This window comes from Mustelus asterias, chromosome 2 (genome assembly GCF_964213995.1).
Source record: "Mustelus asterias chromosome 2, sMusAst1.hap1.1, whole genome shotgun sequence".
Lineage (NCBI taxonomy): Eukaryota > Metazoa > Chordata > Chondrichthyes > Carcharhiniformes > Triakidae > Mustelus > Mustelus asterias.
In genome coordinates, this window is record NC_135802.1 from 39,449,286 (window position 1) to 39,467,360 (window position 18,075).

The 18,075-nt window shown below is 40.9% G+C and overlaps 1 protein-coding gene across 5 annotated transcripts in view; it reads left to right on the forward strand.

Moving 5' to 3' along the window:
* mpp7a (MAGUK p55 scaffold protein 7a) overlaps positions 1–18,075 on the forward strand; it is a 449,393-nt gene that overhangs the window by 233,404 nt on the left and 197,914 nt on the right. For all 5 annotated transcript variants that reach the window (XM_078233768.1, XM_078233807.1, XM_078233798.1 and 2 more), the window contains 2 exons: positions 4,200–4,277; positions 10,440–10,520. In XM_078233768.1, the coding sequence (XP_078089894.1) occupies positions 4,200–4,277; positions 10,440–10,520 (159 nt within the window). The remainder of the gene's footprint in view (positions 1–4,199; positions 4,278–10,439; positions 10,521–18,075) is intronic.

Consider the following 18,075-nt stretch of genomic DNA (forward strand, 5'->3'; position numbering starts at 1 on the left):
CTTGCCTTTATTAACCAAGGCGTGGAATATAAGAGTAGGTAGATTATGTTGGAACTGTGTAAAACACAGGCCACATCTGAAGTACCCTCAGTACAGTTTGGGTCACAGCATGATGAAATTGCACTTAATAGGGTCTAGAGGCGATAACAAGGATGTTGCCTGGACTGGAGAATTTGCTGCGAGGAAAGATTAGAGTTGCTTTCTTCGGAATAGAGGAGTTTAAGGGGATACCTGATAGATGTCTATAAAATTGAGTGGTCCAGATGGACTGGATAGGGAGGCCCTATCATCCTTGGTTGAGGGGTCCATAATCCGGGTCATAGATGTATGTCAAGAGGCAAGAACTTCAGAGGGGCTTTGGAGGAAAATGTTTTCATCCAAATAGTCACGGTGAGGATCTGGAACTCACCGCCTCAAAAGCGTGGTAGAGGTAGTAACCCTCATAATGCTTAAAAAATACTTTGATATGAACTTCCAAGTGCTGTAACCTACAAGACTAGGGACCAAGATCTGGAAAATGAGATGAGGTTAGATGTCTCTTCCTCAAACAGCATAGTCATGGTGGGCCAGATGGTAAATCTATATGTGGTAAATCGATATGATTCTTTTATTTAATTCTGTACTGAGAAATTGCTACATTGATTTCATTGGGGTGTGGTTTTTGGGATCCACACCACATCATGAGATAGATGAATGAATGGCAGACCATAACCTCAATTTCTGCATTAATCTGCATTTATGCTAATACCTCAAGAGGTCACATTCAGAGGGCTAATGATGGCAAATGCTAACGGTCAAAAACCCTGAAATTCCAGGCCATAAAAAGACCCTGGGTAAATGGTGAATGTATTTGGGTTCTAGCAACATCAAGGTTGAGAAGGGAGATGACGGAGTTGTCAGAGATGGCTTTGCTGATGATCAAGGTCATGAGAGATGATCAAGTTTCAAGTACCTGTGGCTATGTGATAGTGAAGATTAAGTAAGTACAAGTGCACAGAGAATGTGTAAGAATATAACAAATCAGAGCAAGAGTAGGCCTTAGTGCCTCTCAGGCCTGCTCCATCAATCAGTAAGGTCATGACTGATTTGATCTTGGCCTGAACACTATTTTGCTGTTGTTCAAGAATCTATCTCAGCCTTGAATACATTCAGTGACTTGGTGAAGAATCACAAGACATTCGGTAAGGGTGGAGGTTACCAGGCATTAAAAAAATAATTTGCTGTGAAAGTTGAAGGAAAGTTTGGTGTTGTACTCGGGAGAGTTGTACGCAAGAAGGATTTTGAATAAGATGAGAGCAATGAAGGGTGAAGGTGCTTAAGAATGGGTACGGTGGGAACAGCAAAAATGAGCTCTAAGTAAACTTGCCAATAATAGCTATACCACCTGTGCAGTAATTTGGGTAAGATCAGTGATGGAATGTTAACTAGGGAATTTTCCTGGGAAAAGAACGGAGAATTGGTTTAACATTAAGGGGACAATGTAGTTTCAGGCTCAACTCTGGAGTAATGACTTGTATGCAGAGGCGCATGGAAAACACATATAATTAATTGAGGCCGTGTCAAAGTTTTGGATAGGCAATAGCTCATACACAGAAACAATAGTGCAGTACCTCAGGACAAGGCTTGAGAGCAAAGTTTCCAGAAAGGAGGTGGTAGTTAGCCAAGTTGTCTTTGCTTAGAAGACCTCAGTAATACTTCTCATCCAGTTGCAAATGTGGTGAGTGATTCATCCCAATGTATTAGAAAATAATGGTCAGCTATTAAATTGTCATTAAGAAGTAAGTACCTCATATTTCCTAAAATACTGGACTCAAATGGAATCTATCCAAGAGTATGAAATTAAGTGAGAGTTGGAATCAACAGCTATGGTGACAAAACATTTTGCAATACTTGATCATTTGTGGTGATAAGGTACCAGATAGTTAATGTGATTCCAGTCTTTGCAAGAACAGTCCAAGGAGTTACTTGCTGTTTTTGAATATTAAAATGTTATTAATTTTTTACACTTGCATGTTTTCTCCCAAACTAACCAGGGAGGCAATTTAGGGTCATCTGCAAGAGTAAGGCCACATCTGGAGCACAGTATGCGGCTTTGGTCTCCTGATTTGCAAAAGAATATAATTGTATTAGAAGCAGTTCAGGGAAGGTTCACCTGACTCATTCCTAAGATGGAGGGCTTGTCTTATGAAGAAAAGTTGAACAGATTACCTATTGGAGTTTAGAAAAATAAGATGTTATCTCATTGAAACATTTAAGATCCTGAGGAGACTTGTTAGGGTGGATTCCGATATTTTCTCTTATGGGAGATTTTAACTGGGAGACACAGTTTAAGAATAAAAGATCTCCCTTTTCAGATGGAGGTTAGGAGAATTTGTTTCTCTGTTGACTGTTAGTCTGTGGAATTCTCATCATTTCATTTATTCAAGGCTGAATTGGATAGATTGTTGATAGACAAGTGAGTTGAGGGTTATTTGGGGGCAGACGGGAAAGTGGAGTTGAAATCACAACTAGATCAGACATGATCATAACAAATGGTAGAGCAGGCTTGAAGAGCCAAATGGCCCACTCCTCCTAAGTCCTACGTAATTCCAAGCCAAAGGCTTATAAAAAGCAGATTTAATTTTTTTACGGCACTACTTTGTGAATATTATAATAAATTTAGAACAGATATCAGGAAAGCCCTCTTAATTCCGAGGAATAAATGCCTGCAAGCGCTATCAATCATGGTAACAGTTTTTCCACCAGACATTAGCTTTTGACTTAAAAGGTACTTCCTCATTTCCCTTCTCATGTCTCTAACTTCTGAATTTCTAATTCCAGTTCCTGAGTTTTTGAAACCCTCAGTGAATAATTAACCACGATTACCAATTCCCTTCATTATGTTCACCATTTCAATTGTCAGCTCAAAAAGGGTTTTCTCTGAAAAATAGCCCAAAGTATAACTGAAATTTGCAGAGCTATCCATGTTAGTGATATCATCTGTGTGTGTCAAAATCTCAGCTGCTCTGTCGGGAGTACCTGATTTATTTTTGATTTAGATCAACAGCAGTAAGGAGTCGTGAAATCCAGCCACTGAAAAGAGGAGACAGGCCAGAGGAGAAATTTAACTCCAGATGGTACGCAGCTTGGGATGAAACAAGAGCCAATGTTCAATAATGGTATAGGGGGACGCGGTAGAGATACTTGAGATCTGGTCTAGCTTAGGATCAGCTGTTCTTAATGAATTGCCAGACATGCTTTAACTTGCACAAAATACAACGCACACAATATAAATTGAATTCAGAATATATTGTCTGAACCTAATGTGTCTGTGGGGACATTTTTGTTCGGCATTATCATCTATAGAAATGTGCAAAGTGTGGCTTTGCTTGTATGACCATTATTTACTGTATTGGCGGTGGACTGTCCTTTTTTAGTCAGCAGTAGCAAAGACAAAAATTCTTGGGCTCCCATTAGGCAATAAATTCCAAAGCACTGAACCAGATGTATTCAAAATATTACCACAGATGTCATCCACTATAACGGAGCTTCAACTATGTTGCCAAAAACTTTAGAAATACAGGTTTCAATTCTGCTAATTCCATGGATTTTCGTTGTGACTCAGATGCATGCAGTTGGTGGACTTTCAAACTTTTTTTTCTCTGCAGTCATGTATAGAACTAAAAACACAAAGAAATAACAGGTTACATTGATGACTTTTAAATGAGTACAGGAAATGAAAAGTAGGTTCTGATGAAAGGTCGTCGACCTGAAGCGTTGACTGTTTGTCTTTATAGATGCTGCCTGACCTGCTGAGTTTTTTCAGCTTTTTTGGGTTCTTATTTCATAAGAAGTCCAAGTTGGAAATTTCCAATGATTTTATGGGAGAAAGTATGCAGTCAGTACTTGAGGTGATTTCAAATGGCCCCAGAATAAATTTGGATGGAAGTATTTTGAAACTGAAAAGTATTTTGTAACTTGTAAAATACATTTGTGATTACACTGCATTCTCAACATTTTTTCCAGGTGATTTGTATATGTATGCTGTACTTTTATTTCCACTGGTGAAATTTATGATGAATTACCATTATGTGTCAGACTTCTTTAGATTTTCATGATTTCTTTTTCCAGAAACCTCTGTTTTTGTTCAGTAAGATTATATTGCCCTATTTCCTCCTTATTGGATAAATTATATTAAACATTCTGTGATTGCTTTCCAGATCCATGAAAAGCTTCAGCAGTATGAGAGACAGAGTCCGACACCCATTCTTCATAACGCAGCCACTTTGGCAGACGACGTAAGTGTCCTTCGTCTTTGTGGTGAGATCATTTGGTATGAATGCATTCAAAGTGTCTGTTTAGAATTAATAGTTATGTGAGGTGAAGTCAGATCACTCGTATTTTTTTTCCAAGAGAGTTGTATAATGGATTTTCTTAGCTTTTGCTATCTGTTTATTGAGGGCGGGAGGCATATAAGGCTTTTCCCTCGTTTTACACAAATATTGTTTAATATGAATGACATATTAAATTCTACAGGGGAGAGCTATCAATTAACATGATGTTTTAGACAGTAGAAGAGAAACACACAAATATATTGATCATAAAAGATGCAGCAGCATGTGTAAAATGACAACAAAGGTCTGCAATGGATTCATGAGACTTAGAAGGCTCGCAGCACATTTGATCTTTCTAGGAAGGTTGAGAGACTTCAAACAAATACAGTGTCCGAGTGACCAGCTGTAGGGAAGGGAGTCCCCCCTTCCTCCCTATAAGTTAAAGTGACTTCTCCTGTAAGTAAGAGGACTTCAAAAGGGTCTTCTGACACCTTCAGCTTCTTAGAGAATTAGACCATAAGAAATAGGAACAGGGGTAGGCGATTCAGCCCCTTCAGCCTGTTCTGCCATATAATAGAACCATGGCTGGTTCTCCAGTCTCATATGCCCCACCACCGCTGCCAACGAAAAAGGAGAATTTGGTGCTCAGCCAAATCTCCATTCACTGCAGCGGGACTGGAGAATTCCGGCCAATATTTTCGGGACATTGGATAATAGGGCTGAATGGGAGCTGGGAATGGTACAAGTTCAATACATCCTAGTATTCTAATGATAACCATTTTGAATCAGCTTGAGAAAGTGACAATGTTGCAGCTGATTACTTTTTGGTTTCATATAGATCATAAACATTGCTTATCTGCGTTTTCCAGATGCTGTGAAATTCATAAATTGTACTTAAAAAAAACACTTGTGGAGATTTGTTGTTATGCTGTCTGTGATGTATAATCATGTATGAATGTAATTTTGCTTTTAATATTGGATAGCATTCGAACAAGCTGATTTTGGTGTTTTAAAGCTAGATGTTAGTATGCAGGTACAGCAAGTGATTTGGAATACAAATAGAATCTTGTTGTTTATTGCAAGGGGAATGGAGTAGTGTGTTTTGTTACAGTTGTACAAGGCGTGATGAGATCATATTTGGAGTACTGTGAGTTTTGGTTTCCTTATTTAAGGAAGGTTATAAATGCATTGAAAGCAGTTCAAAAAAGATTTACTAGATTGATACCTGTGATGGAGGGGATTATCTTATGAGGAAAGGTTGGACAGGTTGAGCCTATATGTATTGGAGTTCAGACAAATGAGAGATGATATTGAAACATAAAACATAAAAAGTTTATTTATTAGTCACAAATAAGGCTTATATTAACACTGCAATGAAGTACCTGTGATATTCCCCCAGTAGCCACACTCTGGCGCCTGTTCGGGTCAATGCACTAACCAGCACATCTTTCAGACTGTGGGAGGAAACCGGAGCACCCGGAGGAAACCCACGCAGACACGGGGAGAACGTGCAAACTCCACACAGTGACCCAAGTCGGGAATCGAACCCAGGTCCCTGGCGCTGTGAGGCAACAGTGCTAGCCACCGTGCCACCCACACATATCAACATATAACATCCTGAGGGGACTTGACAGGATGGATGCTGAAAGGATGGCTCCCCTTGTGCGAAAGACGAGAACTAGGGCACATCATTTGAAAGTGAGGGGTCTTTCATTTCAGATGGATGATGAGAATTTTTTTCTGAGTCATGAGTCTTTGAAACACTCTTTCCTGGCACGTGGTGGAGGGAGGGTCAATTAATATTTTGAAGATAGAGGTAGATGGATTCTTGACTAACAAGGGAGCCAAAGAATAGAAAACATCTGTCTCAGATAGACAGCCCCTTATTTTTAAACAGTGGCTCCTAGTTCTAGATTTTAATTTTGGTTGGAGATTTTTTAAAAAACCAAAATAAATATTTTACTTTTTCTTTGCCTCTTGTTTTTTCACTGTCTTATAATCCAATTTTTTTTCTTTTCATTTCACTTTCCGTATCTGATTAGACATTGAATTAATTATTTTAACTGACGTTTCTTGGTTCAGACTCTGCGTTCTAAATCAATAATTTTTCAATTCAATTAGTAATGGAAAATCATAGTCATGTGTCCTGTTCAGAAAGGTCCCAGATTCTCTGGACTGGGTGCTGCATTTTTTTGTTCAGTAGCTGACAGGAACGTCTGGTCCAAAGCCCATAAAAAGTCTACGTGCGAGTGTAACGAACGGCTGTCTCCATTCGTTTATTACTGACCTTAAAATCCAGTCCATTGAGAAAGAGAGAAAGTGTGTGAAAGGCATAGAATGCCAAGCATTCAGCAACAGAAATACGGGGCGTAACAGTGAGACAGGAGACAGAAGAAAAAAAAGTCATAAACACAGATAGAGTTGGCAATAGCAGATCTATGAGACGGAATGAATGGAGGACAAACCTGAGTAAGATGGAAAGAATGAGGGAATGAGAGATAGAAGGAAACAGATTTATTTCACATTTTTGTGTGAAATAATACACCCATTCCATTATTTTCGTGGTATAAATTAGTTGGTAATGGTGACAACACACGCACCACTTTCCTGCCATGAGATTGGTTTTTATTGGCTTGAATAAAAATGCTGTTTGCCAAAATTGAATGTACGGTGGTAATATAAACAGATCAGGAGATGAGGATTGATGATCTAATTTGAGTTAATCTCTCCACTAATGTAATACAGTATATCCTGTGTCTCAACAGTAAAACTGTGTCCTCAGTCTGTCTGTGTGCAATGCTGGTTCATTTCTCTTAAAAATGTTCATGTGTATTATAGCTATGTTTCACAGTTTTCTTCAACATTCATTCATCTGCGGATACTTCTGCAAATGATATAGGAACTCCACCCCTCCTGGTGAGGAGGAAAGAATAGCTGGGTTCAGGCTCAGATACAAAGTAATATGTGTATAGTGGTTGTGTTGATCATTCTGTTGAAATGCTTGAATGACAGATGTGTGTAATCTGAACCAAATTATTTCATCCAAAAAATAAACAATACTTAATGCATTGACCACGTTTTGATTTTTTCCCTAATACTTCAGCTTTTTAATGCATTATGAAACTAAATCCCATCTTACAACTCCTGATCTTTGGACAAATTCATAAATGTTTTATTATTCTTATCTATCTCTGAGAGACTTAACACTTGTAAGTTTTGAGTGGTAAAGTGGTTTAAAGGAACACTTTTAATAGAAAACTGTTGGTCATTTGTTTACAAGTGTGTTTTTTGATGTGCTTTACAGCTTTGCCACATCATTGCATCATTTGCACATGTCTTTGACAAGGGAATGACGCAAGGCTATTCTAGCTCTTCCCGTCCACACAAAGCTTGGAAAAGTCTTCATCATGGAACCTTTCAACACCCATCCACTATGAGTCTTAGAGTGCTTTCAGCTTGAAGCTGTTAATAAATTGCTGTACAGGTCAGGAGTGAAATTTAACAGATTTAACTCTGCTAAGTAGTTTGAGACTGCCTGAAGCAGGGCGCCACCGCCCCGTCGGGGTGACCCGGGCGCTGCCACCGCCGCCCCGTCGGGGTGACCTGGGCACCGCCGCCCCGTCGGGGTGACCCAGGCGCCGCCACCGCCCCGTCGGGGTAACCCGGGCGCTGCCACCATCGCCCCGTCGGGGTGACCTGGGCACCGCCGCCCCGTCGGGGTGACCCAGGCGCCGCCACCGTCGCCTCGTCGGGGTGACCCGGGCGCCACCGCCGCCTCATCGGGGTGCCCTGGGCGGCACTGCCGCCCTGGTCGGGCCCTTAGTCAGCTGCTGCTTTTTTCCCCCACTTGGAATGTGGATGAGATTTAAAATTTCATGCATTGGCAGTAAATGGAGATGTTGTGTACAGTGGAGCTGTGGTTGGAGGGTTGCACTGAGTAGAGAACTGGACAGGCTTGGATATAACGAGGACACAAATGAATCCATTGTATTTGGGCGTGAAGTATGGAGTGAGTGATGTTTCTGCAAGAGATGTCTTAAAGTTTGTTTCAGGGCGTAAGTTGGAATTGATATGCAATATGTGCAGCAAGTAGGTGAGGAAAATGAGCAAATAAGGATTAAATATTGGGATATTTCTAAGGTGGTCACAGGACAGGAGAAGAAGCGATGTGGGCAATGTGCTGGCTAATGTGGGATGGAAATTAGTTAATTGGAGAAAACGTAATACTGCATATGTGCTTAACCTGAAGTTGACAGTATTAAACTTCTAACAACTGTTGCGAAGTTGAGTAGAATGCTGGGATGTTCGGTTTGCAAAATTATTTTAAAAAATTGTAAAATGCTAAGAGAAGAAAGCATTTCATGGTTCTGTTGAAAAAGGTTTTTTTTTCTCTGTACTGAAGAGTTGCAAGTGCATGCAGTACACAGACTGAAACATTGTATTGTGAGCCTAGGCAGTGGTGCTGCCAAGACAACAGGTTGTTTTTGAATTTTAACCAATCAATTTAAATAGGCATTTGAATATCAGCAGCCTATTGGATTTGAATTTGATGTTTTGGTAACCTGTAAACCAATCCTATTGTGGGGATTTTGCTATGTCATCGGGGTATAATAGCCAGTCTCAGCTCCAGAGAGCCAGATAGCAACTGCCTCTGTCAGCCAGCCTCTGCCACAGCTTGAGAGAGAGCAGCAACTGTCTCTGCCAGTGTAACAGCCACATTAATGTCTTAAAAGAAAGCCTCATCTTGATCGTGAAGTCAGAAGAAATCAGAAAAGACAGAAGATTCTGGAAGATGAAAAACCTAGTTGAAATTTGAGAGTGACTAAAAATTTTTTTTTTTTTTGTTAATAAGTGGAAATTGTCATTATCCAAACAGCATTCCATTAGAATGGTGTTTTATTTGGGTTATTAATAGTTTAGTTAACCTGTTCACTGTTAGTTAGATAAATAAAGTGTTAACTTGTTGCTTTTACAGAGTGTGTCTCAGATAGTTATTTTGTTTTAACCACTAAAAGTTGCTGAAGCGCAGATATTACCTCCTCTCTCACACTTCAATAGTTTACAAAGCGAGGTACTTCTCTTTGAGTGGTTCAGTGTTCGTTCTCGGTGAGGAAATCAACCCCCCCCTCCCCTTCATAACACAGCCATTTGGTGAAGGACGAGACCAGAAGTCATTCTTTGCTCAGTTTAGGTTAATTCACAAAGTGAAACATTACAAGTGATTGGATCCACACCCTACTCGTCACCCAGTGTCAATTAGTATCTCTTTATTTGTGCTCAAATAATGAATGCCTCTACCTTTTTATCCTTACCCTTAATTTCTGCACATAACAGAGGTTAATTGTTAATGAAAAGTTAATTGCTCCTAGTTCTTATGTTAGAGTTCGACTTGAGTCCGTTGACATCATATTGCTCCAAGATGATCATGTACCTGTTCTTGAAGGAATCACAGGCACATCAATTAAATAATACAATTTCAGATTGTGCAGTCATGGGACCCCAGTTCATTTGTGTTAACTGTGTGGCAATTTGTTGAGAGTTCTCTGTTAATAACCAAATTCACAAGACAAATTGAGTTTTTTGTTTGAAGATTTATAATCAGTACAGATGGAATACAGGCAGTTACTGTGTGCGCACTTAACTTTTTTAGTGTTTGGTCAACGTGAATTGGATGGAGGTGGGAGCACCCTAATGTCAAACATAACAGCAGCACAGTCTTCGAGTAATGGTGCAGCTTTCATCACTGTACTGAAGATGGATTGCAATGTAAATGCCAGGGATTGATTCTGCTTCTGTAAGATCCATGTTTTGTTTGCAAAGAATTTTTCTATGCAGTGGGTACTTGGATTCACCCTTCCAAGTAATAAATCAGAGCATAATCTTGCTGTGGGTTTGCCACATGTGATTAGCTGAACTAAAGTAAGCTGAAGGGTCCTGCCAAAGTTGGTCCGCTGAGGGCTAGAAAAAAAAAGTGGTGATTAATGGTCTGTTATTCTTCATGCTGGCCTTTGTTTGAACACCCTCGAAAGTAATAGCTTTGAATAGATAAATTCTCATGTCGCAAATGCAAGAGTGCAAACAATATTTCGCTGAAGTTTTTCTCTATTATTTCATTGTATTTCATAGCTCACCGAGGATCTGCACAACACACCAGTGAACAGTGAGATTAGAGAACTGGCGAAGCTGCTATCACAGCCCCATCTGAAGGTGAGGACATGTTGCACATCCGAACATGTTTTCTAAATAACCCTTTTGCTTAAATTGTATTGTTGCAGGTATTTATTAACAAACAAGACCAGAAATATAAAATCTGATCCAAGCCCAGTCACATTTCTAAACTTTTAATGTTTTTCACATGTGTTTGCTATGTATAAAGTCTGTGCACTTAAAAAGCCTTTTACATGACATAGAAAATGTCCTAAGCCTCCTCATCATCTCTATTTGTAGGCTCGTTGGGTGAAATAGGACATTAAAGTCTCATTCTGATTAAGTAATGCATATCGTCACAAGGAATATTTGTAATATAGAGAAGTCTAGAATCTGAATTTGAACATTGAATATGTACTATAACGAAAGGTTGTTAATTCATGTCATCCCAATGAACGGAAACATTTTGAAAACGATTGGTTTGTCTTTGAATACATGTTGAGAAATTCTTCTCCATCCATGTCCATTGTTTTACCAATTGCTGCGTTCCCAAGGATGTAGGGGAAAATAACTGGCAAAGTGAGAGAATAGGAATGCAAGAAATAACATTTGATACAGCACCTGCCCTTTATCTCTTCCCTTGTCACTATCCAAGGCCCCAAACATTCCTTCCAGCTGAATTTTATTTGAAAATTTCCTTGTATTTTCAGTTGAATTAACTGTATTTCCTTCTTGTTACGCCGTACCCGCTGCAGATTGGATGACTGGTTCACTGAACAGCCTGCTCAGTCCACAGACATAGTCCTGAGCTTTTGGATGTCTGTCACTATAGTTCTGTACTATATTCCCAATTGGCATCTCTGTCCTAAGCCTCTACACTGTTCCAGTGGTGCTCAAAGTAAACTCAAGGAACAACACCTCATTTTTCAACTCGGCACATTGTAGCCATCTAGACTAAACATTGAGTTCGATAATTTCAGATCAAAACCTGTGCCCCCTTTTTTGTTTTCTTTTTGGACGGCAGCTGAAGGCAATGATTCTGCTTTTAGAATATACACCTCTCCTAGAACCATCTTTGGTTGATTTACCTGACCTATTACCATCCCCTTTTGCCTCAAGCCATCGTCCTTTTTGTCAATTAACCTCTCTCGCCTTCCACCTTTTATCAGACCTTTACTTTGGTTTTTTTCTTCCCTATTCCAACCCCAACTTTCCCCATATCTGTTCTTGTTTAAAACCTGTAACACCTTTAACATTTCCAGTTCTGATGAAAGAACATCGATCTGAAATGTTAACTCTCCACAGATACTCCCTAACCTGCTGAGTATTTCTCGAATTTCCTGTTTTTATTTATTATTTGGTCAGCCTCTGACTTGAGAGGGAAATGTAGCTTTGCGATCCCTATAATTGGAACTTTGAATGAAAAATTCCAGAATGATTTTTACTTTACTCTTGGATAATGGGTAACACCTAATAATGCATGGAGGAATGGGAATCACCGAGGTCCTGAAGTGACGGATTTTATCAACACTGTCAGAATCCTATTTATATTGGGAAGAGCTTCATAAATCTCAGTTTTAATCCTTGATGATTTGGCACGTTTCTGAAATTATACTTTTATTCTAGGGTTAAAGCTATCAAACTGTTCAAGCGCTAAAGAATAAGCGTCTGCTGTGTGAACTATTTGCTCAAACGTTTTAGTTCTATTCTGTTCTGTGAGCTACGTTTTTACATGATTTAAGAAGTACAATTACTTCCTGAGTTTTGTCTTGCATTGAGGGTGGGATATCCATACGTTTTTGACACTGAATCTGACATCTGATTGTTTTGGACAGTAGGCAGGAAGCAAGAAGTAAGAATGGAAAAAAAACTTGAGACAGCATTATAACAAAATATGGTGCAGTTATATTTTTTCAGTCAACCCGATATTGATGATATTTTGGAATGGCGTGAACTAACAATTCAAAGTTAAGGTGCTGATTTCCAAGCTCCTGGGAGGAATTCTATATGTGGCCACTGTTGGTGAAATTTCTAATGCTGGAATACATCAGATGGAATGTTTGGCTGTGTTGCATGCGAAACCTTTCTGTGGATCATCTGAGTCCTTATGGACTTCAAATTTAAAACATTTATGAAGTTGTTATTCAGAGTTTTTGCAGGTATGTGCAGCATAATCAATATGTTTGCTTCCAAATGGTCCCAAGTAGGATAAAAATGGCAAAGTGTTGCAGTGCAGCAATCCAACTGCTGCTAAAACTACTCCTGTTTCACATTAGTGCAATGCCAAAAATATGATGCACCAGCACAATGTGTCCTGCATAACACTATCATTAAATTATGTAAAATAATAAATCTAATTTGTGGTATTCTGGTTTTTGAAATAAAGGGCAAGTGAGACTTCTGGCCACTCATTTATATAAATTTGTCTTTTTCTCTTTCCTTCTAACCTATCTTTGAAGATGGTTGCAGTTGACATGTATAATAAAACCATTTCCATTGCCTCAGGTCACATTGCATCGGGTTGTCGAGGTTACTTGGTAGCAGCTGAGAAAAATCTGGCACAACATAATAGTGCAGATTCTGAGAATGTTTGATTTTGTTGCCTTCAAAATACATGGCAGCATTCACTAACATCCATTTTTATATGTTTTTTTTTGCCCTTTGTCTCCAGTATTGGCATAAGCCAAAACGTCAGCTCAGATGTATTTCTGACTGCAGGTTTGGAGCTCTTCTGAAAATGATATCAGCCAGCAAGTCATTACAAGTTCATGCATATGCAATATAAAACTGCCACAAGTTAATTTTAAAAATGTGATTAAAATAGCTGCTCAGCAAAATGTATTGCTCAAGCCCTGTGCAAAATCCAATGTACAAATATAGAAATAAAAGGTATCAAGTGTTGTAGCTCCAGAAAAAAGATCCTTTTTGTCTCAAATATTGTTCAGTGATCTCGTGAGAAAGTTCAATAAGGTACTGCACAAAAGGCTACTAAATAAGATTAGTGCCCAGGGTGTTGGGGGTGGTATATTAGCATGGATAGAGGATTGGCTAAGTGATAGAAGACAGAGTTGGGATAAGAGGGGCATTTTCAGGATAGCAACCTGTAACTCGTGGAGTGGCACAGGGATCAGTGCTGGGGCCAGATTTATTTACAATATTTATTCATGACTTGGATGAAGTAAATGAATGTACTATTGCCAAGTTTGCGGATAACACAAAATAGGTGGGAAGGCAAGTGGTGAGGATGACAAAAGAGTCTACAGAGGAATGTCGACAAGTTAAGTGAATGGGCAAAAACTTGGCAGATGGAATATAAGGGGAAAAAATGTGAAGTTACGTATGATAGAATCCCTACAGTGCAGAAGGAAGCATTTGATCAATTGAGTCCGCACTGACTCTCTGATAGTCCAATCCCCTTAACCCCAAGTATTTATCCTGCTAATCTCCTAGCCTACACATTCTGGGATACAATGCGGCAATTTAGCATGACTAATCCACCTAACCGGCACATCTTTAGACGGTAGGAGGAAACTGGAGCACCTAGAGGAAACCCACGCAGACAAGGGGAGAACGTGCAAACTCCACACACACAGTCACCCAAGGCTGGAATCCAGCCAGGTCCCTGGCGCTGTGAGGCAGATCATAACAGATCAGTCACGATCTCATTGAATGGCAGAACAGACCCAATGGGCCGAATGGCCTGCATCTGCTCCTATGTCTGTGAAATTTCAACAGGAGTAAGCACAAGGTTACCTAAAGTGATTCCTTGCAGTTGGTGTCATTATCTTTTTGTATCCTGGTTATTTAGTGGCAGTTCCTGTTTGAGCCATGGGTATTGGACACTTATTTAACAGAAAACAGTTTAATTGGGATTTTATCTGTGTCCTGTCATTGAATCCCTGTGCTGGACTTGCGGAGAGCGAAGAGCATTGTCGGGCAATACAGCAGGATATAGATAGGCTGGAAAATTGGGCGGAGAGGTGGCAGATGGAGTTTAATCCGGATAAATGCAAAGTGATGCATTTTGGAAGAAATAATGTAGGGAGGAGTTATACAATCAATGGCAGAGTCATCAGGAGTATAGAAACACAGAGGGACCTAGGTGTGCAAGTCCACAAATCCTTGAAGGTGGCAACACAGGTGGAGAAGGTGGTGAAGAAGGCATATGGTATGCTTGCCTTTATAGGACGGGGTATAGAGTATAAAAGCTGGAGTCTGATGATGCAGCTGTATAGAATGCTGGTTAGGCCACATTTGGAGTACTGCGTCCAGTTCTGGTCGCCGCACTACCAGAAGGACGTGGAGGCGTTAGAGAGAGTGCAGAGAAGGTTTACCAGGATGTTGCCTGGTGTGGAGGGTCTTAGCTATGAGGAGAGATTGGGTAAACTGGGGGTGTTCTCCCTGGAAAGACGGTGAATGAGGGGAGATCTAATAGAGGTGTACAAGATTATGAAGGGGATAGATAGGGTGAACGGTGGGAAGCTTTTTCCCAGATCAGAAGTGACGTTCACGAGGGGTCACGGGCTCAAGGTGAGAGGGGCGAAGTATAACTCAGATATTAGAGGGATTTATTTTTTACACAGAGGGTGGTGGGGGCCTGGAATGCGCTGCCAAGTAGGGTGGTGGAGGCAGGCACGCTGACATCGTTTAAGACTTACCTGGATAGTCACATGAGCAGCCTGGGAATGGAGGGATACAAACGATTGGTCTAGTTGGACCAAGGAGCGGCACAGGCTTGGAGGGCCGAAGGGCCTGTTTCCTGTGCTGTACTGTTCTTTGTTCTTTGAATAAAATTAAATCGGCTAAAGGCTAGGCATGACCACAGTGTGATGAGGCATGTCACAAAAATCCAATCACAATCAACTTCTCAAACTAAAATCTTCCTCCACTTTTCCTCTCTTCACTCTCTCTGAAGAAGAGCATCTACCTCCACTTGGAGAGGGAAGGCTTAGAATCATAGAATCCCTACAGTGCAGGAGGAGGCCATTCAGCCCATTGACCGTGCACTGACAACAATCCCACCCACGCCCTATCCCCGTAACCCCTGCTATTCCACCTGACACCATGGGACAACTTAGCATGGTCAATCCAACTAACCTGCATGTATTTGGGCTGTGGGAGGAAACAGAGCACCTGATGGAAACCCATATAGACATGGAGAATGTGCAAACTCCACACAGACAGTGATCGAAGCTGATATTGAATCCGGGTCCCTGGCACTGTGAGGCAACAGTGCTAACCACTGTGCCACTGTACCGCCCTTTGCTTGATTAGGGGTAGTCAGCATGGCTTTGTCAGAGAAAGGTCATGACTAACAAATTTGATTGAATTTTTTGAGGTGACCAGGCAAGTAGATGAAGGTGGTCCAGTTGATGTAGTTTATGTGGATTTCTACGAAGTCCTTGACAAGGTCCCACGTGGGAGACTTATAAAGAAAGCAAATGCACATGGGACACAGGGTAATTTGATAAAGTGGATTCAAAATTGGCTCAGTTGTAGGAGACGGAGGGTAATGTCAGAAGGCTGCTTTAGTGACTGGAAACCAGTGTCCAGTGCGTACCACAGGCATCTGTGTTGCATTCCCTATTATTTGTCATTTATATAAACAACATAGATGACTACATAGGGATAGGATTAGTAAGTTTACGGATGATGCAAAGATTGGACAGGTGGTTAACAGTGAGGCGGAGTGCCTTGGGCTCCAAAAAGATATAGGTGGAATAGTCAAATTGGCAGATAAGTGGCAGATGGAATTTAACCCTGAAAAGTGTGAATTAATACACTTTGGAAGGAGTAATTTGACAAGGAAATGTTCAATGAACAGTGTGACACTCGGCAGTTCTGTGGAACAAAGGGACCTTGGCATGTTTGTCTACAGAGCTCTGAAGACAGAAGAGCATTTGATTTATTGTTGTCACGTGAAAAGTATTGTACAGTGATGAGTATTGTTTCTTGCATGCTATACAAACAAGGCATACCGTTTGTAGAGAAGGAAAGGAGAGAGTGCGGAATGTAGTGTCACAGTCAAAGCTAAGGTGTAGAGAAAGATCAACTTAATGCAAGGTAGGGTCCATTCAAAAATCTGATGGAAGAAACTGTTCTTGAGTCAGTGGGTATATGACCCCAGACTTTTGCATCTTTTTCCTGACGGAAGAAGGGGGAAAGAGAGTATGTCTGGCGTGCGTGGAAAAAAGCATCTGGGACACTTGCCTTGATCAATTGAGGCGTTGATTACAAAAGCAGGGAAGTCATGTTAGAGTTGTATAGAAGTTTGGTGAGGCCACAGCTAGAGTACTGTATGCAGTTCTGATTGCTATATTATAGGAAGGATGTGATCCCACTGGAGGGGGTGCGGAGGAGATTCACCAGGATGCTGCTTGGGATGGAGCATTTAAGTTATGAAGAGAGGTTGGATAGGCTTGGGTTGTTTTTATTGGAGCAGAGAAGACTGAGGGCAACCGACCTGATTGAGGTGTACAAGATTGAGGGGCGTGGATAGGGAGCAGCTGTTCCTCTTAGTTGAAGGGTCAGTCACAAGGGGACGTAGCTTCAAGGTGAGGTGCAGGAGGTTTGGGGGGGGTTGCAAGGAAAACTATTTTACCCAGAGAGTGGTGACGGTTTGGAATGTGCTGCCTGGAAGAGTGTTTGAGGCGGGTTGCCTCACATCCTTTAAAAAGTATCTGGGTGAGCACTTGGCACATCATAGCATTCAAGGCTATGGGCCAAGAGCTGGTAAATGAGATTCGGTGGGAGGTCAGGTACCTCCTGTGTGTCGATGCAGACGAGATGGGACGAAGGGCTTTTTCTACACTCTGATTCCTACCCCTGCTCACAACATCACCATTGGCCTTTTAACCTTCGAGCAAACTTCTCTGAATACCTTAAACTGTAATTTCTAATATCCAGAAGGGCTGTGCTAAAAGTTAGTGAACATTGCGATTATCTTTTGGATGTTAATGGGTGCTTGATTTTGTTGTTAAAGATACACAGGTGATGGGCATTATTTGGTTACGTAGTAAGGGTTGAAGTGGAGCAGAATACCTGAGGTGGCAGCTGCAGCTGAGGGTGTCTGCAAGGCATTCAAGCAGCTGCCGACTAAAGTCACCAAGAAATCAAGAAGCGGAGGAAGTCTTGCAGGCAAAGCTATTGCATTTGTGTGTACTGGGATTTGACCAGGTCCAACCTTCCACCAGGATTTCATCCAAGGACATGAGTATCATAAACTCTCTCATCGTCAACATTTTTGAGTGCATTGCCCCTGAGGCCTTGCAGCTCATTCACTACCAGAAGTGATCAGAGGGGTCTGGACTGCTGTCTGCCTCATGCTGCCAAGGAACTGGCCAAATCTGCCATCTTCAAAGACACAAAAGCGGTCACCAAATACACTTATTTCATTTAGGTCGACCGTACTAAAAATGGCGAGAGAGTCAAGCCCAAACTCCTTTGGAGTCAACCAATTAAACTAAGTTAAGGAAACTGAGACAAAATCAAAGGGGCAGTCCCTTAAAGGGATGCTGCCCTAAACAGAAACAAATCACCAATTAAACTTAAAACATTAAACTGAAAAGTGATTAAAGGGGTCGATAAGGCACCCAAGTCCCTGCGGTCCCCAACG